The sequence below is a fragment of the Clytia hemisphaerica genome, unplaced genomic scaffold (genome assembly GCF_902728285.1).
Source record: "Clytia hemisphaerica strain Z4C2 unplaced genomic scaffold, Clytia hemisphaerica genome assembly, whole genome shotgun sequence".
NCBI classification, from domain to species: domain Eukaryota; kingdom Metazoa; phylum Cnidaria; class Hydrozoa; order Leptothecata; family Clytiidae; genus Clytia; species Clytia hemisphaerica.
In genome coordinates, this window is record NW_027103956.1 from 229469 (window position 1) to 253151 (window position 23683).

A 23683-nucleotide genomic window follows, 5' to 3' on the forward strand; every position below is an offset into this window, starting at 1 on the left:
AATTCTTAAATGGGAAAGTACCATGGTAAAGTGGATAAGTTAAATAAGGACAACGTTGTTAATGTTTCGATTTTATTTTTCGGTTTTTGAAAATATGATATTTTGAAACGCAGGAAAAAGAATTCTCTCAAGTGTCTTTCATCAATACCCTGTATTTTTTCCCTTGATAGAACAAAATTCTAAGAAGGAAGTCAAATTATTTAAATGCACTTTTGACAGGTGAAAGTTTCTCCAATCAGATGAGTTAATAAATATCGCAAAACCGGAGCTTTTAAGGCACTTGAGAGTAACAATGAGGAAAAAAGCAAAAGTATGAAATAATATTTATCTAAGTACAATTTTATGGGAAAAACAAATTTTCAAAATAAGAGAAAATGAAAAAATTATTTCTACTGTTGCAAAAAAAGGGCTATGAACTTAAGTGACCATAAAAAAAGATAAAGAGGCCACTAGAAATAGAAGGGTGATTTTGAAAAAAGGGAAATTTCAGAATCTAAGTATAAAAAACCCAACAAAATCTACTTTGAAAATGAAAAACAACGCCCGAAATACGTCATTTTATAAATTTTTATGAGAGTCAGCTATATTTCTCAAATTGAGAAATAAATTCGTATCGACTGAATTCAGCTGAATCGGAAAAAAGAGAAAAAAATCTACATGTGTTGAAGCTCATAAATCTTTCATTAAGTTTCAAAGACGACACTGACAGAACATTCAAGAATCCAATCCTGAAATTTACGATCAAATAGACCAACATTTTCAATATACACATACATAATTCATTAGCTAAAAAAAGCTGATGAAATTTGAAAAATAAATTTCATCTCTATCTCTGTCTTTCTGTCTGTCTGTCTGTCTACTTTCAGTTAAATTACTAAAAAAACACGATATTTACTAAAAATGAATCTTAATAAATTGGTCCCAGCTAAAACCTGGATACCCTACTAAGGATTTTTATTAAAAATTTTAACACTTTACAAATAATAAATTTACACTACTGTACTTCATATTTACAACAAGCTTCTAGAATTAGTTTTTTTTTTTATAAAGACAATAACAATAAGAATGAACAGAATAAATTTCTGTAGCTTTCAATCATTTGAAAAGAAAACTCTTTGGGCATAAGTGATTTGCATCCGACATAGAGGACATTCACGACACAAAGTTGCACAATCCACACAACATACAACATGGCCACAAGGACAAAACGCAGTGGAGACTTCAGAATCCATGCAAACTTGGCATACTTTGTTCTCCAACAGATTTTCAACAGTTTCACGTAATTCCTCCAAAGACAATTGTTTAACGTTAGCATCTGCAGAAATCAGCCTACCTTCTTTCTTTTTGTGGTCTTTCGTGAAAGTTATAGATTCAAAGCTTTGAGACTGAGGTCTTCTACTGTGAGTCTCTGGAGCTTCGTCAACTTTACTCAAACTATATACACTTTTTCGATTAATATGACGGTCACTGTGATAAAATGCTGATTGACGTTTCTTATCAGGGGCATTCAATATTGACCAGGCATGATCGTATGCTTGACGCCTTGTTCGAACAACATCAAAAAGGTATAATCTGCCTCTCTCCTGACGTGAAAAGACCGAAAGGATTCTTGCTACTGAGGTCCTGGAACATTTCTCAATTACCGATTTTTTAACACTGTTGCATTGATAGAATGAATGAAACTCTGTAAATGTCCTGAAAAGATTGATTGCTTGTTGATTCTTACGCAAAAGAAAAGTGGAATGAACATGATCGTCTTGGTTACTTCCATGCACAATAGTGAACTTCTTGCCTTTATATGATACAGTTGAAATTTCATCATAAGGAATGCTGAAAGTAAGAAAATAAAGCTAATTATTCGAAAAATTCTTCTGAGAACCTTTGTAAAATTTGTCATGTACCTAAAAGGGAACTAATTTTCTTGGTCAAAAAAAATTCCAAACGTTCGCATTTGGTGGAAATTAATTTCCGCAGTTTTGCACTATTTGACACATTTCTTTCATTTTCCTAAGAAGGATTTTTCAGGTTTTTTGAAGAAAAACAACCAAATTTGTAATTCACAGGTTCTAATTTTTCTGGTGTAGTCAAAGTAAAAATGACAAAAATGAGTTCCCTGAGTTCCCTGAGTTCAAGGCACCAAAAGGCGATTCATAATTTTGAATTTTAAAAGACGTTTAAATGTCAAAATTAACTATTCAAGTTTTTAATTTAAAATACTTACAATTGGACTAAATTCTCTTGCTCAGTTTCTGATAGAATTGATTTATCTTTGTAGATTCTGAGGCCATCATGACGAACACCAAGAATAAGTTGATCTGGATGTTCTGCTACTGAATTCACATGGAAAATATCCATTCCATAGTTAGGAAGGTCCCCAAAAATTTTGATGAATTGGATTTTAGCTTCAGATGAGGTCACCATATCAAGGTTGAGATGTTCAGTTTCAACGCTTTTTTGTAATTCATTAGACCATTTGATTGAGGGTAACAGTTTTGAGTATTCTGGCACTGATTCTGCATTGAAATCTCCATATTTCACTTGTGCAATGAGAGCTATTACTTTGTTTAGTTCAGGTTGACCAATTTTGTCCAATAAATCTTCATTTAAGAGTTGTTGGTAGATTGTAGAATAAAAAATGTCCCTGAAAAATAAGATTAAGATTACATCAGTTCGGAATTCTTTTGTTATTATGTTCAGGTTTGAATAAGAATTCCCAGTTTTCTGGTTTGATGATTTTTGAAGAGGAAAATAGAAATGACTAGTTTTGTACCGTAAGTTGGTCTAATGTCGACATCCATTTTCTAATTTCGACATCCTTCTTTAAAAGATATGAATGATAGGAAGGTCGGAATCACTGAAACTTATTTTTTTTTGCTAAGCAATCAGTTGAGGAGTCCATCAGTGATTCTGACCTTCCTATTGTTCCTATCTCTAAAGAAGGATGTTGAAATTAGAAGAGGGATGTCGACATTAGACCAACTTAAGGTATGTATTGTCACAAATGGTTTTAATAGTCACAAGTCTTGTCAAATAACAACCGCTCTTTTAAAGCAGGAATTTATTTAAGAAAAAATATCGAATCAGATCAGGCACAAAAAGTCAACACAAAAGCAACACTTCAATTCTAACACTCACAAGAAAAGGGATATAGGACTACCAATTCTAATTTTCAAGAAAAATACCTTGAAATTTGTTGTTGAAGCTCTTGAACATTAACAAAATATTTCACTGTGAGTTGTATTCGATGTGGAGCCCTCCCAGTGAGCTGTTGTGATAGTTTATTCCTGAGATTAAGCCATGTATTGACACCAGTTGATGGGTTGGTATACTTCAAGCCAAAGTAATCCTTTTCGACAAGGTTAATTCTTGACGAGATCTGATAAAAAGAAATTAGATGCATTGCTTATGAGATTTTCACAGCAAGACACAACACAAACAAAAATATTAGAAGGTCAGAATCATAAAATTATAACAACAACAAACTATGAAAAAATATTTCTTACCATATCAAGACAATCAATCCCATAGCTTCCCTTAGGTAGTATAAGCTCGTGGATTGTCCCATTGGGCTCTGAAACGAAGCACCACATCTTTCCAATCTCTAAGCTGTTGTTGAGAGTTGTTGTGGATTGATATTTTCATGTGTTCGGTTGGTGATTTGAGTAGGAAATGGTTTTAGAAAAGGTTGTTATGTGTGTTCCACATGAGAAATTTGGAATAAAGGAGGAATTTTCTCTTTTGTCCTCGGATTTTCAATGTTTTTTTCTAAATGGAATGAAAGTAACTTTACAGATGGGGGTTAGTCCCCATATAACTTTATGTCATCAGTAAGATTATCAAAATACAAAAATGTATCTGAAAGTTAAAATTTTTTTGGTGAATATCACTTATGGATGTTTTTATAACTTTTTTATTCTTTGAATCATATTGCATATTTACATAATGTTTAGCACATACAACTTAAACCCCCGGAAAAGTCTACGATATCATTTTCGCCCGCGCGTGAGCGCCGCGTGCAATCATTCATGTTGACGTCGTTTTGAGACGTCGTACGTCATTTCTTTTAACGTCACCAAGATTAAAGTGGAAACAAGAGCCGCAAAGAAAAACCGCAAGGTTAAGAAAAAAACTGTCGCCCATTTCGCGCGAAAGTGGAGACCGGGCCTTAATATATACCGTGAGTATCACAGCGCGAATAAATTCGCTATGGCTTGTTTGTTCTGGTGTAATACACGTATTTCCTATTAGCGGATTCATGTAAAAAAGTCACGAAAAACGTCGAGAAAGTCTCTGATTGGCTGAAATATTGCATATACAAGCATATTTTTCAAAATGTCCAGAGTATGAGGTAATCTTTGCATGCCTCCGCCAATCAAAAGTTTGTTTACTCGACGTTTTTTCGTGACTTTTGCATGAATCTGCTAATAGGAAATAGGTGTATTGTTTTGTTTGGGTCAATTGCCGCGCTTACAAAGCTTATCTATTAATAATACTAAATTTGATGAAAAGATAAAAATGGTCCGCAACGCAAACCTGGAAAGATTGCGTGGATTTATTTAATCCGAATAATCCTGAGATTATAGATCTGACCTGATTGATACATTTTTTCCAGGACTTTCACAGTTTTCCAGAAGTTCTTAAATACTGAATGTCGGGAAGTCTCTAGTTTTGTGGACCGAGCAACCCCAACCCTATCCAAGCGTTATCCTTATTGGTATTGGTGGTGTCTATCACAATGTTCCCATAGCACTCTACCTGGTGAAAAGTCTTTTTCTACTGCGATGTAAGTACATAGTCTGCCAATGGATTACATAATATAAGAAGATTACGTTCTTTGCACAGCCCTCGGGTAAATATTTAGACATCGGAAAAGATTCTACAATGTGTTTTCAGGTTTGGTTATAAGTTGTGTATCTTCCGTCTTTCTTGATGAAGAAAGCGTTTGATTTTGTACAGGCAAACCCCCCCCCTTCCTTGCATAATTGTGAAAATCCTGTAGCCTCGCTGTAGCCTATATAAACCATAGAAATCTCTATTGTGCCGTCAAAAACTTAGTATACGGTTGATCCATCATTAGCAGAACGTCAGAAAATGATTTCATTTGGTTCTTGAATTTCAAAACAATTGCATTGACTTTTAAAGCCCGTCTCTACTTGCTCGCCCTGCGATGCGCGCCCTGCGATCGCACTTTTTGGCTTCAAGCCTTTTTGCTTGGAGAAAAGATTAAATCATAAAAATGTAGCGCGCGCTCGCACGCCTGTTACGTCAGATCGCACCAATTAAGTTGCTTTATTTTTCTTTTGACCCATAGCTTGGAAGCTTTGCTCGAAAAGTATGATTGAAGCGCGCGCAAGTGTTCCTTGGCCGGTCCCTTTATCCTAGCAACATAACGTCTCAGCAACGACGAAATGTCCCATCTCAGAAGGGGAATTCAAAAGAGATTCCGAAAGTATTCGGATATTCATCTCAAACTTGTAGTAAACAGAGATGAAAAATATGAATATACTACTTTTCGTATTCCACTTTATACCTCATTGCAGAAAAGTAAAAGATACACAGTAGCTTACAAGTAGTGTATAATTATAAACTGTAATATTCATAGTATGTCGTTAAACATTCAACCCCCGAGGGGTGTACTTTTGATAGAGTGCACAACAAGGGTCTTCTTTTTAGCTGGATACACTGTAAGGGTGTGTTTGAAGACTGCTGAGTTGAAAGTCTGACAGTAAAAATCTGATATATCTTTTTCGTTTTGACTCGTACACATTTTGATTTGTTTTGCACTTTGTGTCGATCTCCCAGGCTCATTTATAGGTGGCTTCAGCAAAATAAGATATGAAATCAAACTACCTGTAAGGGTCAGAAACTTTCGGTAAAATGCACTGTAAGGGTACCTTTTTACTGTTTAAGGTCTGCACTGTAAGGGTCCGGTTTTGAAAGCCATTTTTCGCGACATATACCGTCGTTTAGTAATCGAGTACCCCGGGATTCAACCAAAAGATGTAGACTCAAAACAAATACAAATTTACCCATTTGGCTTGCACTTAGAATGATTCAAAAATATATTAGTACTCCTTAAGTCACGCACATTTAAGATAGATATTGAAATAGAAAGTGAAGTTTCAAACCCATTGTACCTCAACTTCTAAGACGAGAAAAACGTCAATTCTGTACGTCAAATATCACAAAAAAGTCTCTTGACGTCTCTGTCCTCTTAAAATTCCAACATATTTTTTGAGAGCTTTCGATTGATATAATAGTTACGGTATAAAATTTTGTTATTTTCGTCATATTTTTGGGTTTAAGCTTTAGACTGGTACGCCTGTCGGGATGGAACGGTGTCATGCGGGAAAAGCGAGCGTAGGAGTTATGGTAAGCGTATAAGAAGAAATTTTGTCGGCGGCAAGGGCTGAAAGCAGCCTCTCACCAACTTTTGCTCGTTCTCCTACGCTGCTCATATTCTAGCAAACGTTTGTCGCCTTTATATATGTTTCCACCCTCTGACATGATTAATTAACAGAGTAGTTTGCTACTCTAGTTTAAACATTGTCTGGGAAACGGGGGAAACGTCCCATATTCGGTTCCGGTGCGCAAGATTGTGGGTTCAATTGCTCAATCCCCGGCCTGGTCATACTCTTCAAACCTTAAATGAAAAATTTGGAAATTGTTGATTGGTATTGCGTCATTATATTTTCGTCGATAAGCTTAGTAAAATTTTAATTATACATAGTTTTTAAAGTTATTATTTCACAGGGCTCAACTTTTATTGCCAAGCTAAATTTGAGAGACAGATATAAAATCTGAATAACTCCTTAGGCGTAATAAAGGTAACATGAAAAAATATTTTTACACAGAGTTATTCTTAAAAATCCACAAGGTTTATATAAAAATCTTATTTCCGATATACTTCATCTTCGATTTCTGAAGAACTGGCGTCTTCGTTTGAAGTCAAGGCTGCGTTAAGTGCGTTTTGTAGACAATATTCTTCAAGGAGTTCTAATAGAGCTTTATACTTGGTGATTGCTGATGTATGACTTGATTTCAAGGCTTGGACGTCACTTTGTAATTTGTCAATAACATAACTGCCAGCTTCGTTCTTTTCAAGGCCAAAATTGGACGATCTAAGCAGATGTTGACAGATTTTTCGTGAGCCTCCAGCTTTTTGGAGAAAGTTTAATATCTCATTATGTGGCGGTGCAGCTTGACGTTGGCGGCTTACGAACTTGCTACGTTTACCGATACGGAAATGTGCTTGACAATTTGCCAGTATAACGACAAGTATACAAGATACAATTAGTTTGGTGTTCATCACAATATATCCTATGAGAAAAAAAGGAGGACAATTTATGTTTACAGCTTATGAACGGATAGCTTCATTTGGAAAGAATGAAATTTTTCGAATACGGTACCCTAGATTAGGAAGTATTTAGTAAGCCCAGCGATATACGATGATGACTCCCGGCGTTCGATTCGGCTGTTTAGAGAGTAGAAAATGTAGTTGTTTAACGGATAGTAATTACGAGAAAATGTAAGAGTGGTAAGAGTTTGAGACTTCAAAACTTTGAAAATCACTTCGGCTGTAAATCTCATCCACGAATTATTTTGTGTCTTAGATGATTTGTCTGAGAAAAAAAAATGAAAAGAAAATTTGTTTTCGATTTTCACCAGTTTTCAGTCTTTGAACTTTTAGAGCTATATTTCTTGTAATAAATTTTAATGAAAATAATTGCCCCGGATAAATTTTTAAAACAACTTAAAACAACACCAATAATTTGATATTGGCTCAGCAAAATTTATCCCGCATCAACAAAATTCAAAAAGAAAATATTATAGGAAAATTTTGATTTGCAAGCAGGTGAAACTTTCGTCGATTTTGGGTAGTTTTATGAAACGTAAGTATTTACAGTTGATAAGAGTTTGTAATTTGAGCCAAATTTATTTTTTATTGTTATAAACTGAACTACTTATGCATAGGTACTGGGTAAGTTACGCGTTCAGACAATCCGATCTTTTCTTTAAGCATTACGTCTAATTCTTTCAGAAAAATTTATCAAAATTTGGTAAATTTTTGAAAGGAAGATTATTTGACTAACACTGCATGACGCATAAAACCTCTAAAACAATTTTCCGCTCGAATCCATTGGTCATGGCAACAGTTTGTGGTGTTGTATTGATGATGTTTATTAAAAGTAGTGAAAAGTGGTGTGCACGTATTTCTCAGAAATATCCACAGGTCTTGGAGATAAAATGGGCAAACAAATTTCGCCAGAACCAAAAAAAATATAAATCTTACCTGCTGAAGTAAAATATTGTATCCAAAAATGTTTTGATTTCCCTATGATGAAAATTTGAACTGAATTCTTTTTTTCCCTGTTTTGTTACGTTGAAGTTTCACTCTTTATATAGGTGTAAGCATAAAGCGGCCAATACCCCGGAATTGGGAGTTTCAAAAGAGAATAGAAATAATGTAAAGCTTGACATTTCAATATTAATGAAGGGAAACTAAAGAGCTGGAGATAATTGCCCCTCAAAATAAAAAACACAGAGATAAGAGTACCGTTTTTACTTTAAACATTTTCGCTATTTTTTCTTTATTTTGTCAAAGTGGGTGAAACAAAACCTCTACTTTCACAACGATAATTGCAAAGTCAAACGTCACCATTGAAAAGTGGGTTTTAACAAAAACACGCAAGAATATTTGACTATAAAGAAAGGATTTTTCGATAGTAAAGTGAAGAACAAAAAGAAGATAAGAAAGGAAAAATTGAAGCTTCCATTTTAGCGAATTATGTATCCCCATATAGTTCCCGCTTTATAGCGAATTCTTTTTAAAGCAAATATTTTGCCGACTTTACCGCCAGTCCATCCTCAATGACGCATGTGAAAATGATTCATCAGGAATCATCTTAAATCTTGTAATTTTTGCTCAGATGAATTCTATAGGGCTAGGGATCTAAATGTGATAGAGAATTCCTTCTACGTTATTTTTTTCTCTGATTTCACACTCAATGTGCCAAAAAAGCAGGCAGGGCCCTCTCCCTCCTGAAGAAGATGGGACAACAAATCTATCCAGGTGAGGAAAATACAAAGTGTCGTCCTAATATTGAAAGCTACCTTTTTGGGAATGAGACTAAGAATTTACTAAGAACTGATTCTTAAGAAGTTGTAATCTTGTCCATTGGAACTTGAGTAGTGAAGAAAAATCAAATCAAATCATAAAACATGCCCAATGATATTAAGGGCTCTGACCATAGTCAGAAAATTGATTTAGTATCTGAACATAAAAGTTATGTTTTAGATTCTTTAGCACTTTTAACAAAGAAATGCCTCTATAAATTGCTTTTTAATCAAACCCCTTAAGAGTAATTAAGAACTTAATTGCAAAAATGACGTTATGAACTTTAAAAATACGTTAATAATATGTTGCATCACCTTCTTTTATAAAAAGTGCTAAGTTTTAATGGGTAATTAACCTTTTTGTTTCGAACTTTTTTTAAACTGTCCGTAAAGAATTGAACTATTTCAAATTTTGCGGAAAATTTTTCTAAAAAGATGTGTCAAAAGTTATGACTGTTTTTTTAAGCAAAATCCAGATGAAAAATTGATGAAAAACCACTATTTTGAAGATTTCGAGACAAAGAAGCATTTAAAAAAATTTTCCGCAAAAATTTTTATTGTTCGGTAAAAGATACACCATCTACTGCGAAATTTTTTTCAAAATGTTTTTTCTTAACCGAAACTAAGCTCTTCAAAGTTGAAATACTCTTCCTCGCAAAAGTCTTCATTTTCTTCTTCATCAAATTTTTTTCAATGCAATTTTTGAATTTTCAGATTCAGGAATAGTTTGTCTAACAGAAAATGTATAACATGCAATAGTTTTGTTGGTTACATCAGTCAGAAAACACATTTTAAACACGGCAATTATGAAAAATTCACTATGGTCAGAGCCCTTAAGCTTTTTCGTCAAAATCTCGAAAGGCAGGAAATTCTCATCGGCTCAGTCAGATCTATAAATTGAAAACGCGCTCTATAAAACCGAAGATAGTAAAAATGAGCAGTAATCGTTCAGAGAGATGACAGCAGCCTACATCGGGTGGTGAGCCAGGGATGTAATGTGTATTACCTTGGATAAAAAATCAATGAATAGATTTCAATAGATAGACGTTTTGACCTTCTCTGGCAATCACAGTAAAAAAATTCCAAATCACGTAATTACGATAGAGATAAAGTGTTTATCACGGCATCACGAAAACTGGTCGGGGGTCTCTTTCATGGTTAATGGATTTTGTATAACCTATCTGATACACCTGGGAGGGGGTACTAGGGTTGTGAGCTGACAAGAGGGGGTGCCGCCCGACTTTCAAACTTTGGACCCTTACCGGGACTAAAAAGGAGAAAACAAAGGAAAATTTTGGGAATTTTACGACCCTTAACGGGACAAATTTGACCAATTTAAAGGGTAAAAAGTTGAAATTTTTGGAATTTGGAAGTCCAAAGTGAGTTAATACAGTCCCTGGTACTCGAACTTTTCGAAAAAACTTTTATAATCGAAGCTCACCAAAGGAAAGCGAAGTTCTTGCCTTGCATGCTAGACGAATAAACTTAAGTGAGACTAGAATATGGTAACTGAAGAATATTATTATATATAGTGTATTATAATCTACCCGTAATAGTTATAGCAATATAAAACAAGACGACTCAGAGTCGAAAATTTCGCAAAGTCTTTGATTATTCATAGACAAAATAATCATATTAAAAACGACCGGGGAGTACTAGAGTTGGAGAATGTCAATTTGGACCTGAGAAAAACTGGCTCTAACAGAGAATAAAGTTACCCTTACAGTTACAGAGACAAGGCGAAAATGTGACTCTTAGAGCACATTTTCAAAAAAATTTCTAACCTTTTAGAGGTTTTTATGACTTTTCAAGTTTTTCGTACCTTAAATAATTCAGAGACTTGGGAAGGTTAAAAACCAAACCTTGTGTGCATCAGCACATACCTGGCACCTATTTATGCCTAAGTATCCCCCCCGTCACCATTAATAGAGTGCAATAAATAGAACGGGGCTAGAGCTTTATTGTCAACCAAATGTGAACATTTTAGTCATATAGATTGTTCACCTCTAATGAGCCCCCCCCCCCAGCGGCACCCCTAATCACGCCATCACGCAAAAAAAAGTCCCAATCACGCCATCACGCAAACCGCTGGGGGCCTCTCTAATATATCATTCCAATTCTAACGGTACATAACTTTCTACTTTAATATAACTTGGTGCTGAGAATTAGTTTGAAAGGTAATTAAAGTATCTACATATTTTTGAGACGACAGACTTTAATGACGGATACATAATATATACTATCTCAATAAAACAAAATCAAACACAATCAACTTTGACGGGCATTTATTTTGCTGATGCCTTGAAAAATAAATATAAAAATAATTTAATTTTTTTCAAAATATTGCTATTAGATGAGGCCCCCCCAGCGGACCCTAAATTCACGCATTCACGCAAAATTTTTTTGCAATTCACGCATTCACGCAAGTTTTTCTCAAAATTCACGCAAACCCGATTTTTTGGGAAATCGGGGAAATTTTCGGAAAAATCGGGGAAATTGTCAAACATTTCTACACATTTGGGTGAAAAGCCAGTTTGCAGAGTCTGAATTATCAGAGAAGTCGTTTGTTTTTGTTAAGTAGTCGAGAGTGGGGCAGACGTTAGACATTGCAATCTACTATAAATGGTAGAATGCCCTCGTATACGAGGCGCCCCAGCGGAACCAAAATGGCAAGGCTGCTACACTCGAGATTTTTCGACCGGATCTGGTCATGCACTTTTGAAAAACTTAACTCAGTAGTGATTTTTTCCTGTACACCTGACTATAAGCACATTAGCTTAAAGCGCTACGTAAGTTTTTAACTTTAATCACATGCCATCACGCAAAATATTTTATTCTTCTAACATGTCACTGTCGTTTAGAAAAGGTGAAACTTCTCCAGTTAAGGTAACGCGATAGTAAATGAAAAGATATGCGCCGCAGGCGAATTTTTGTACAAAAAATATCTTAATCATTATCAAAAATAGGTCAAACAAACTCCAGGGTGACACCATAATGCTTAGCTAAGGGGTAAGGAGGCGCAACCATGGTTTGCGCAGAGAGGAAATTTTTTGCATTTCTGTCACCTCGCGGTTGGCTAAAAATGCTATCTTTAACACCATTGAAAAAGAATGTAGTCTAAATTCGTTAAGAGGCGAGGTACGATCGCTTGATAGTTAGCAAAATGAGGTAAAAGGATGAACATTTGTTGCGAGCGAAGCGAGCAAACAAAAATTTTAAAAAGAATAGTTTTAATCAGGGCTCGCGTCTTGATTTCCTAACGTGGAGGGGCCGAAAACATAGTGACTAAGGGAGGCGCAACCATGGTTTGCGCCGACAGGGGAAAATTTCTATTTTCACACTCTGATGTGCTTAAATACGACTCCATTTCAGACTGATTTTGCCAAGAAATGAGGTTCTCAAAAGTCTGCATCATGGGTATTAAATATTTCTTTGAATTAAAAATTTGTGGTGAGGCCTGACTAAACTATACATGTTTTTTTTTTTTACAAGCAAATGTCTGCCCCTACATCAGGCTCGCATTATGCTTAGCATTCTATTGTTCTCAAACAATAGAGCCATTGTTTAGTGACCAAAAACTGAGCCTGCATATGCTTATAAACGTTATGCTTATAAAAGAAAAAATATGTACTAATATGCACTCAAAATCTCGAACAAACGTGCCACGTTCTGCAAACTGGGTGAAAAGGGAAATTCCCCGAGTTCACGTAAAAAACAGGGCAGATTCACGCATTCACGCAATAGAAAATGGATTTTCACGTTCACGCAAGTTTTTTTAATTCACACATTCACGCAATTTTTTTTCAATTTTCACGCATTCACGCAACCAAAAAAGCCCATTCACGCATTCACGCAAACCGCTGGGGGGGCCCCTTAGATAAAAAAAACTGTTTCAAGGCTCGAAAAGCACAAATTTGGAATATGACATAAATATTTTAAATTTGATGGAAATTAATTTAAATTTTTAAGGCCAATTTTTTTTCTGCAAAAATGTTTTACCTTAAAGGTTTGTTACTGCTGTGTTAATTGCCTTGAATCCATATTATTGAGACGTGGAGTTACATATTTTTTGAGAATTTGTTGATTGACTACCCGGGGGGGGGGGGCACTCGATTTTGAAAACGACCGTACGTTCGGCCAAAAAACAGGTCTCTAAAATTGGACCCTTACAGTGCAGGAAAAATTTGGCTGAAAATTGACCCTTTATTGTGCAATTTTTCGAAATTGTTTGCCTTTCAGGGCAAAATTTTTTAAAATTTCTCAAATTTTACCTCAAAATTTGGTATTTTCCCAAATTTTACACCCTTACAGTGCATTTTTTCCCACTTGCTGACAAATCAACCCCAACCCAGTGCACTTGGTGCACTTGTCCTGAGATATGACCTCTAAAGTCCAAAAAATGACGATTTTGATGACGTCAGCATTTTTACTGAGATGGATAAATTGGAACGTCCATGAGCTAGTCATGTAGCCCTGATCATGGGCTTTCAGAAAAATATATGGTTTAGTATGTTTAAACCAACTGTTGGCGAGATGTAACGATTTTAAAATCGAAAAAAAGTGCTGACTCAGCAAAAATAAGCGTTTTAAACGATTTTAAAATCGTTATATCTCGCCAACGGCTGATCTAAACATATTAAACCATATACTTTTCTGAAAGCCCGTGATCAGAGCTACATGATGAGTTTGTCGATGTTTCAATTTATTGCTCTCAGTAAAAATGCTGACGTCATCAAAATCGTCATTTTTTGGACTTTAGAGGTCATATCTCGGGATCACGTGGTCCAAATCTCAAAAGTGACCCCATTTTCTTTATCTACTCATCGAGAGGAATCTCCCTGTCTAGTTATTTTTGACATTTGAAAACAATTAAAAATCAGTTGTCAAGGGTCCCTTGATTAATTGTAGAAAAAAGTACCATGTCCGCCATTATGGATTTGAGGGTGTTCCCATCTTCATGGGGGTGGGGCTTCTTTTTGGTGATTCCTGACATATTTCTGGACCTCTGTGCAAAATCTCATCTCTACGCCATTTTTCTCTGGGTAGTTATGCAATTCTACCTGACTATAATGTAATTGAGCCTTCCTTAATGTCATAATTAGCATAACATTATCAAATACCTATCAATTACTGTACGTTGGTCTAATGTCAACATCCCCCTTCTAACTTTGACAACCATCTTTAAAGATAGGGATAATTGCAAGGTCAGAATCGCTGATGGAAACCATTTTTCTTTCCTTAGCGATCAGAGAGGAAAATACCTTTTGTCTATAAGTCATCCCAATCTTCCTATTATTCCTATCTCTAAGGAAGGGTGTCGGAATTAGAAGAGGGATGTTGACATTAGACCAACTTACGGTACCAGAACCAATCGATATCCAGTCAATTGATTTGTTATCAATGTGTCATCGATTGAAAATGAATCAATTGTTTTGAGTGGGAGTCTGACACTGTATAAAAAAGTTTGTCTTTAGTGTTATATATCTGATCAATCAAAACTCAAATCCATTGTACAATCAGTATTCAAGCAAAGTTGATACAAATTTTCCAGTAAGATTTTGATATTGACTTCAACAACAGTCTTGCCGTTTTCCCTCGCATTCATTTGGGTTGACCCGGGTGAAGGCTCAATCACTTTTCAAGTGAACCGCTGTGAGTGGGAATCCCAAACTTTGACGCCTGCGTAGCAACCAAGCAGTTACATCAATATGCCAAAACATTTTGTTCAACCACCTTCACTTCAAGATAGGCCACCATAGAATGAACTTCCTTTTATAGGATGAACCATATTCATGTGGCTGTCAGCCTTGCACTCCATCGCAGAGGCTAATCAATTTTAATGACTTTTTTGACTAATGACCAAGTTAAAATCTTTTTAATTTTTTTATATTTGAGTATCAAAAAGGCATGCATTCAAATAATAAAGGTCTAAAATTTTTCTCTGGGCTACAGGTGTTAGTAAAATATCTCAAATAGGCTCTGTGATGGAGTGCAAGGCTGAAAGCCACGTGAATATGGTTCAGCATCCTATAAAAGGAAGTTCATTCTTAGCCTAGAGATCTAAGCTAGTTTGATTCAGTCACTTGGATAAATCTGATGGTTAAGTTGTGACTGAATAACTAGCTTAGGGACAGTAAACTCGGTAACTTATCAACTGACAACAACGACAATTCAAATTTCGCGGCGAGGGATAACGTAAACTCACATAATTTGCATAATTATTCGTCGTTGACTTAATTCGTTTCATATCAAAAATATGAAATCACACCACACACAGAACATAATATCAAACATTATTTAGAATTTTTTTATTTTGTCTTTTTTTCTATCTTCTGATTGGCTCTTATTGTAAGATTAGATAAACAAACTCTCCGTCTTACAGTTTATGCACTCCTTTTGTAAAATATAAAATGAAATTCTATTGTAAAGTGTGCCGATGGAGAGCGAAGGAAAAATTTGTTCATTTTTTCAAAAAGTTATGTTCGTGTTTTGGAAAAGTCAACAAGAGAGACAAATTCGTTTCTTGAGTGATAATTTTGTGATTTGACATAAAAGTATTTTGTATGATTTTTACAAAGCTCATCGTAAAAATAGCCTTCAACAAAATAAATAAAAATTACTTTAGACTAGCAGGCTAAAACACCGTATACAAAACAATGTAATCAATCCCCCCCCCCCAAAAAAAAAACATTATCTTGAGTCTTGAATTCGTAAAGCTGTCACTGAAAATAAGCACCGACCATTTTATGTTCTTCGAAAACGAAAGATGTCACTGTCTGTAAATTCGAGCAGAAAGTCTCAAATTCATTTTAACAGCAAGAAACCACAACCAGTCAAAAACCAAGAACTGTCTATCATCTATCCATTACAGTATAATACAATCCAATCAGAATACAGAACTACACCATAGGATCTGTACAAGTACTCTCTCTTATATATTGCCACATACGATAGTCAATGTTCAATCACAAATCTTTACTTTATTATTTGCCATTCTGGAAACAAGCAACTTTTGCTGGGCTGTCTTTACGACGAATAGCATTCTTTTTTCTTCATCAGTTCAATTCTTCCCAAAAACAAGAGAAGCACTATCAGTTCGGGATCAGGTCTTGAAAACTTTTTCTGATACAGTATCCAAATATATCTCTCAGCTCTCTCATGGTAATAGTCTCACATCATAATATAATCGAAGAAAGATCTTGCATTCAATGAGTCCCACCTCTACTCGTTTTCTGATAAAATAATTATAAACTTTTATCGCTCACGAAAACTCCCGATTTTTTACCACGTGACCCACTCTGACCAATCAGAAGCTCACCGAATCCTGCGTTCATATTATGAACGCGCCCTTTCCCTAAGCCAGTATTCCAAGGCAAACTTAAAATCCGTAAATATAAAAAATGTAATAAATATAATAAAAACGCTATATTGCCATAAGCCGTGTGTCCTAGCCTTGTGAATACGGGCTTAGTTAACTAGGCTAGTTCATTCTATGGTGGCCTATCTTGAAGTGAAGGTGGTTGAACAAAATGTTTTTGGCATATTGATGTAACTGCCAAGGTCCAATGACCACTATCCCACGAAGCGCCAATCCAACATGCCAGACTCTCAATCGATACAATCGATAACTTTTTCCAATCGATGACTAATCAATAAATAATCAATGGATTGGATATCGTTTGATTTCGATAATTGATAGACAATCGATAATCAAGATTTTATGGGAAGCTCGACTAGCTATCAATTGTAATTGTGATCGATTTTCCATCGATTTATTATAAAAGATGTTCGATATTGATCACAATTGACAGCCAATCGAGTCCAATTGATTAAAAAACTAATCTATTATCAGTTAGAATAGTCTTGATTATCGAAATCGATCGACATCCAATCAATCGGTTAGTTATTATAATTAGTCATCGCTCATCGATTGACATTGATTGAGTCTGGAAAATAGTTAGCCTAGAAATCTAAGCTAGTTTGATTCAGTCACTTGGATAAATCTGATGGTTAAGTTGTGACTGAATAACTAGCTTAGGGACAGTAAACTCGGTAGCTTATCAACTGACAACAACGACAATTCAAATTTCGCGGCGAGGGATAACGTAAACTCACATAATTTGCATAATTATTCGTCGTTGACTTAATTCGTTTCATATCAAAAATATGAAATCACACCACACAGAACATAATATCAAAACATTATTTAGAATTTTTTTATTTTGTCTTTTTTTCTATCTTCTGATTGGCTCTTATTTTAAGATTAGATAAACAAACTCTCCGTCTTACAGTTTATGCGCTCCTTTTGTAAAATATAAAATGAAATTCTATTGTAAAGTGTGCCGATGGAGAGTGAAGGAAAAATTTGTTCATTTTTTTCAAAAAGTTATGTTTTATGGAAAAGTCAACAAGAGACAAATTCGTTCCTTGAGTGATAATTTTGTGATTTGACATAAAAGTATTTTGTATGATTTTTACAAAGCTCATCTTAAAAATAACCTTCAACAAAATACTGTAAATAAAAATTACTTTAGACTAGCAGGCTAAAATACCGTATACAAAACAATGTATGTAATCAATCCCCCCCCAAAAAAACATTTTCTTGAGCCTTGAATTCGTATAGCTGTCACTGAAAATAAGCACCGACAGTTTTATGTTCTTCGAAAACAAAAGATGTCATTGTCTGTAAAATCGAGCATAAAGTCTCAAATTATAAAACAACAAGAAACCACAACCAGTCAAAAACCAAGAACTGTCTATCATCTATCCATTACAGTATGATACAATATCATGTCATGCAATCCAATCAGAATACAGAACTACAGCATAGGATCCGTACAAGTACTCTCTCTTATTATATTGCCACATACGATAGTCAATGTTCAATCACAATTCTTTACTTTATTATTTATTTGCCATTCTGGAAACAAGCAACTTTTGCTGTCTTTACGACAAATAGCATTCTTTTTTCTTCATCAGTTCAATTCTTCCCAAAAACAAGAGGAGCACTATCAGGTCGGGATCAGGTCTTGAAAACTTTTTCTGATACAGTATTCCAAATATCCATCATAATATAATCGAAGAAAGATCTTGCATTCAATGAGTCAATGAGTCCCATCCTCTTCTACTCGTTTTCTGATATAATAATTATAAAATTCTATCGCTCACGAAAACTCCCGATTTTTTACCACGTGACCCACTCTGACCAATCAGAAGCTCACCGAATCCTGCGTTCATATTATGAACGCGCCCTTTCCCTAAGCCAGTATTCCAAGGCAAACTTAAAATCCGTAAATATAAAAAATCTTCAAGCGCCGAAAACGCTATATCGCCATAAGCCGTGTGTCCTAGCCTTGTGAATACGGGCTTAGTTAACTAGGCTAGAAAATAGTCAGGCAGCTGAGGTCACATAAAAAAGTGCAGTAGCTACAAAGTTTGCGAGCAAACTTTAAACAGTTGTTTTCAATAGATACGACCTTTCTGAACACAAAATCATCAACCGGACAGTTTGAAAATAATTACCGGACGCGTCCGAAAATATTTTCGTATTTGATGACGTCACAAGCAAAATGAAAATTTTTATGAAAAAAAGCATAGACATATTATATACCAATCGACGCGTTTTTTGACGTAGATTAAGAAAAAGGTCAGTAACTATGTCTGAAAGTTTGAAAATAAAAAGTTAAAAGCTTCCGAAGTTTTGATGACGTCATATTTACACTTTCTTTAGGATCGATTTTCTCGAGTTAGGTTGAGAAATCATATATATCCACTTAAAAGTCTTCTATATCGATTTTTGAGAGCTTTCGAATGGCGGTCTTAGATTTCAATTTTGATAAGTTTGAATTTTTGATTTTTTTTTCGTCTCGGACAGGTAAAATTGTACCGTGAGTATCACAGCGCGAATAAATTCGAGCTGTGAAGACAAAGTTTTTTTTTAATACAAGATCTTGTAGAAAAACGCTCGCTCTTTGAAAACTTGACCTCTGATACTCAGGGTAGTAAAATTGACGTTACGGACATAAAGGAAAAGCGTTCTAACTTTTTATAGCAAAATTTTCAGATATGGTTACTGACCATTTTCTTAATCTACGTTAAAAAACGCTTCGATTGGTATATAATATGTCTATGTTGGTTCTCAAAATTTTTTCAGTTAGCCTATGGGCACGCATGACGTCATCAGGTACTAAAATATTACCGGACACGTCCGGTAAGTAATTTCAACAACTCCGGTTGATGTTTTCTAGATATTTAGGTTGTATATTTTCAATTAAAAGTGGTTTGGGATTGTTCGCACCCCGTCCAATTTTTTTGTGACCCCAGCTGCCTGTCTAAAAGGCCGATGAAATTTATATATGAGTTTACCGTCGGCCGCCCGCATCTCTAAAAAGCACCCGCATGAATATTTTCAAAATTCATAAATTTTTTATTATTTCCATATTTCTTTACAACTACTGTACAACCTCTATCTTTGTTAAAATCGTCTCTACGCATGTTTACACGGGTAAACAAAGAAGATTTATTACAGAAAATGCTGCCGCCCTCAATCCTACAACTGCAGTGGGCGTCCCTCCATATATCTGCCAAACCACCCTGACCGCCATTTTAGTTTTTTGCAAAATCTAGCGCCACTGTAGCAATCGATCTTTATTTTTCGTTCGCAAAAGATGCGAAGGGTTGAAGCGAAGCAAAATTTTTTATTTTGAGAGAGCATGATTGGCAGAAATGGTGGATAAGGTGCTGTTGGGAATAAATAATGAATAATGAATAATGAAATCATGCCGCATCTATTTTTGGGTAAGTTCACGACGGTAAACTCATATGTAAATTTCACCGGCCAAATGACAATTAACACATCAAAAGGTAGCTTCTATCACTTATAGATTGACACCCCCTGCTATGAATTCTTCTGTGAAATACTAAGTGCTAAGTAAACGATAATCTTTCTTACAACACAACCTAATCAAATATCAACAAATAATTCTACCTGTAAAAATGAAGATCATACCTGTCTGTTGTGTTTGTCTGTATTTGTTGTTGTGTGAAGTGATGTTCAAGGGCAACTCTAATTGTAAGATTCATATCACTTCATTGGTGCATTTACTAACTACACAAACATAAAATACTATGCTAAAACAAATATAAACCTCTTTAAGTACTCTAAAAACATCAAAAACATGATAAAAATACAAAAATCCAGAGCAAATCTGACAGCATGATCGAATCCGCCATTTTAAAAAACAAGAATGTTTACGAATGCTTGGTTCCACCTACCTAGCACTTGCGGACTGGAATCATTGAATTTTATCTTAGCGAGTGAGTCCATATTTTAGAATCTTCGAGAATGTTCTAGAAGTTTCAACTACTTTCGTTTTCTAAATTTTTCATTACACCGCCGCCGCGAAAGACGATCGTAATAAAGTCTGTCTCGAAATAATTTGCAGCTGGAGAAAAAAATGGCTGTAACTTTTGATAGAATTCGAATCAAGTTTCGGTTTTGTGCTTGTTAAAAAGATATTCGTGAGTGGAATATTATCAAGTAAAAAAAATTGAGAAAAAAAGGAAAATGAAAATGAAAAATGAAGAAGAAAAAAATCAACTTCTTGTAGAAATGTGGTATAGTTATCATTTTCACAGGAGTGATTTTTCAATCTTAGATCATTATAATTGTTAAAAAATTTTTCAAAAATATTCATTCAATCAAAAGATATCAAACAAAATTTATTGCTGGTTGACTCTATAAAGTACTAAAAAACGACAAAAAAAACGAAAAAACCTGCCTTTTGTCGATCAACCAGCAATAAACTTTGTTTGATATCTTTTGATTGAATGAATATTTTTGAAAAATTTTTTCACAGTGATGATGAATAAAGATTGAAGAGTCACTCCTGTGAAAATGATAGTTATACCACATTTCTACAAGAAGTTAATTTTTTTCTTCTTCATTTTTCATTTTCATTTTCCTTTTATTTCTCAATTTTTTTACTTGATAATATTCCACTCACGAATATCTTTTTAACGAGCACAATACCGTAACTTGATTCGAATTCTATCAAAAGTTACAGCTATTTATTTCTTCAGCTGCAAATTATTTCGAGACAGACTTTACTTTCGCTATGCGAAATTAACAAGTACATAATACAGACTATTAGTCAGTCACATAGCCATGCTCCGCCTGGAAAAGGACTCGAATCTCTGTTTTTTTTCGGTTTTCGGCAGCTTAACCCTTACAGAATCTCAGGTCATCGGCCGATTTTTTTTAATCGACGCCCAAACTGCTCATTTTGGGCATTGTATTTTGGGCCTAAAATCTACGTTTTGGCCTAAATCGAAAGTGTCTATAGTCTAAGAACAAGTCACTATCTAAGAAATAAGCCCAAAGCCGAAGAAAATTCGCAAACGAGTTTTGTGTCGAAAAAGAGTTTACCTTTACAGTCGGTAGAGTTTGCCAGTCTTCGAAACTCTCCCGCCGATTTTTTTTCTGTATACCGCTATAACGCGATACCGCCATATTTTCCCGCCTTTATTATCACTGTGAAACGGACGATAAAATCGCCTAGTACCTAGAATACTGTTTAACTATAAAAACGGCTCCGTGTAGAAGGCTCGAGTAACTCACCCTCCAACTCAATCAAGGGAAAAAGAGTTTCGGGAATTTTTTATGATCTCGAAAACCTCGCGATTTTAAATTTTGAGAATATCGTAAAGAAATTCTCAAAACTCTCACTTTGTACAGCAGGGTTAGCTTTTTGCCTTCAAAAAAACAGGTGGTTGAAATTTGCTGACTTAAGATATTGTTGAATGTGACTTAAAACATAAATTTCTGGTGATCCAGTCATCGAAATCATACCTATAACCATACCATTTTCGCTTAGTTCGAAAATCTTTATAAAAATCTTACTGGGCAGCTGGGTAACCAAGAAATGTAACAGGTTTTGGGCCATTTCGGATGACAGTCCAATTGAAGAAATTTCAAAATCAACCCTATATTTGACCGATATTTCAGATAAAAGTGTCCAAATTTATTTTTGAAAACATTTTCAAAATTTTGTTTGCTGGGTTTGTACTAAAAATTGACGTTAAAATAAATGAGCCCCAAAAAGGGTCCAAAATATTTTTCAATTCAGTTGGGGTCTTTTCAGTTGGTTCTTGGACCCAAAAGGAATCTCAATGCCAATTTAACTGCATATCACTTTTTTCAAGGTTAGGGCGCTGTTCGGTTACACGCTTCTTTTTTTATAAGAATGGTGTTTTTTCATTTCATCATGGATATTCTTAACTTTTTGGGGAAAATCATCCTTAAATATTCTTACGGTGTTCTTAGCTTAGGATCCAAATACAACCTAGAATTAACATGTACATCAATTAACATACATAACTGAAGCAAAAATGGCATTTTTAAAAAAGGTTTGAGCCTCCCTGGGGAATAGTTGGCAATTTACAGTTAAAAATTCTCTAAAAGGGTCATTCTATGGTTCAGTTGCAAAATTCCATGATGGTGATATTCTTAGCGTATTCTTAATTTTTTGCTCAATTTCATCATGAATATTCTTATAAGGTATATTCTTATTAAAAAAGCGTGTATTTTAAGATAAATCTACCAGACTAATAAGAGGGTCTGCTTAAAATACAACGATAGATATCGTGATGAAGGTTTCACTTGATAGAAAATGCATCCTAAACAGTTTCATAAAAAGTAAGAAAATAACGAAATCGGGTTTCAAAACTAAACACAAATACTCGTAGTTTCGGTTCATTTTAGATATAGCCATATGGCAAATGATGTAAATGAAAATTTGCTGAATCTTGCAAAACGGGTTTGCTGAATCTTGGAAAACGGGAACTGAAGGATAGGGGTGGAAGTCAATGCAATGAAGTTCATTGTGTTGCAAAGACATGCCCACGTAAGATAATTCAAAAATTTCGATGAAAGTCTTTAGGATTAAAATCAAAGGTAGCAACTTTACGTTTAAGTCTCTTCAATGACGAGAAGTTCATGGAAGCAGCACAAGTAGCCTGGTAGCTGTACTTTCAAATGGATATCTATGGTATCTAAGGTATCTACCAACGTTTCAACAAAGTATTTTATTGGTAAAAATTTTCATTGGGTAAAAAGTGGCAAAAAATCACTTGATGACCAATCTTTTAATAAAAACTTGTTTTTTAACCGACGAATATTTTTACCAACGATTATTTTATAATTTGACGACGATTAATTTCTACAAGTGAATATTGTTCAAGAATACTTTTTTTTATCTACAGCGAAAAGACCTAACAGCAAATGAACAGAAATTCAATGATTGCTCAGTTTGTCGATGTTAATGTTTCCTGACTTAATATCTCGGGAAAGGTCGACTTTACTCAATATCTCGGAAAGCTCGACTTTACTCAACACACCTGGTAAAAAAATCGTCGGATAAAAATATTACAACATTTTATAGTTGGAATCAGAGAGTTGGAATGTCATTTTGTACCAAAAATGAAGTTTTCACACCAAAGGATAAAAGTGCATTTTTTATTTCTTTGGTTTTCATTTATATTTTCTAAAATATTTTGAATTATTTTT

At 34.7% G+C, this 23683-nt stretch overlaps 1 protein-coding gene and 1 long non-coding RNA gene across 2 annotated transcripts; both read right to left on the reverse strand.

Moving 5' to 3' along the window:
• Positions 1 to 55: 55 nt before the first annotated feature.
• LOC136810134 (E3 ubiquitin-protein ligase MYLIP-like) lies at positions 56 to 3730 on the reverse strand. The gene is made up of 4 exons (XM_067066701.1): positions 3504 to 3730; positions 3183 to 3376; positions 2222 to 2641; positions 56 to 1830 (listed from the first exon to the last, which is right to left on the reverse strand). Exons 1-4 carry the CDS (start codon positions 3588 to 3590, stop codon positions 1092 to 1094), a joined length of 1440 nt encoding a protein of 479 aa, XP_066922802.1. The 5' UTR covers positions 3591 to 3730; the 3' UTR covers positions 56 to 1091.
• Positions 3731 to 6671: 2941 nt separating this feature from the next.
• Positions 6672 to 8571, reverse strand: LOC136810167 (uncharacterized). Its single transcript, XR_010847067.1, has 2 exons — positions 8294 to 8571; positions 6672 to 7320 (listed from the first exon to the last, which is right to left on the reverse strand). It is a non-coding gene; the product is annotated as an uncharacterized lncRNA (long non-coding RNA).
• Between the last annotated feature and the right edge of the window lie 15112 nt (positions 8572 to 23683).

Bases quoted from the DNA above. Each gene is read 5' to 3' on its own strand.
- LOC136810134 (XM_067066701.1), bottom strand. From the start codon at position 3,590: ATGTGGTGCTTCGTTTCAGAGCCCAATGGGACAATCCACGAGCTTATA. The intron at 3,377-3,503 runs GTAAGAAATATT...TCTTTTTATCAG, and splicing joins GGATTGATTGTCTTGATATG to ATCTCGTCAAGAATTAACCT. The intron at 2,642-3,182 runs GTATTTTTCTTG...CTTATTTTTCAG, and splicing joins CTTCAACAACAAATTTCAAG to GGACATTTTTTATTCTACAA.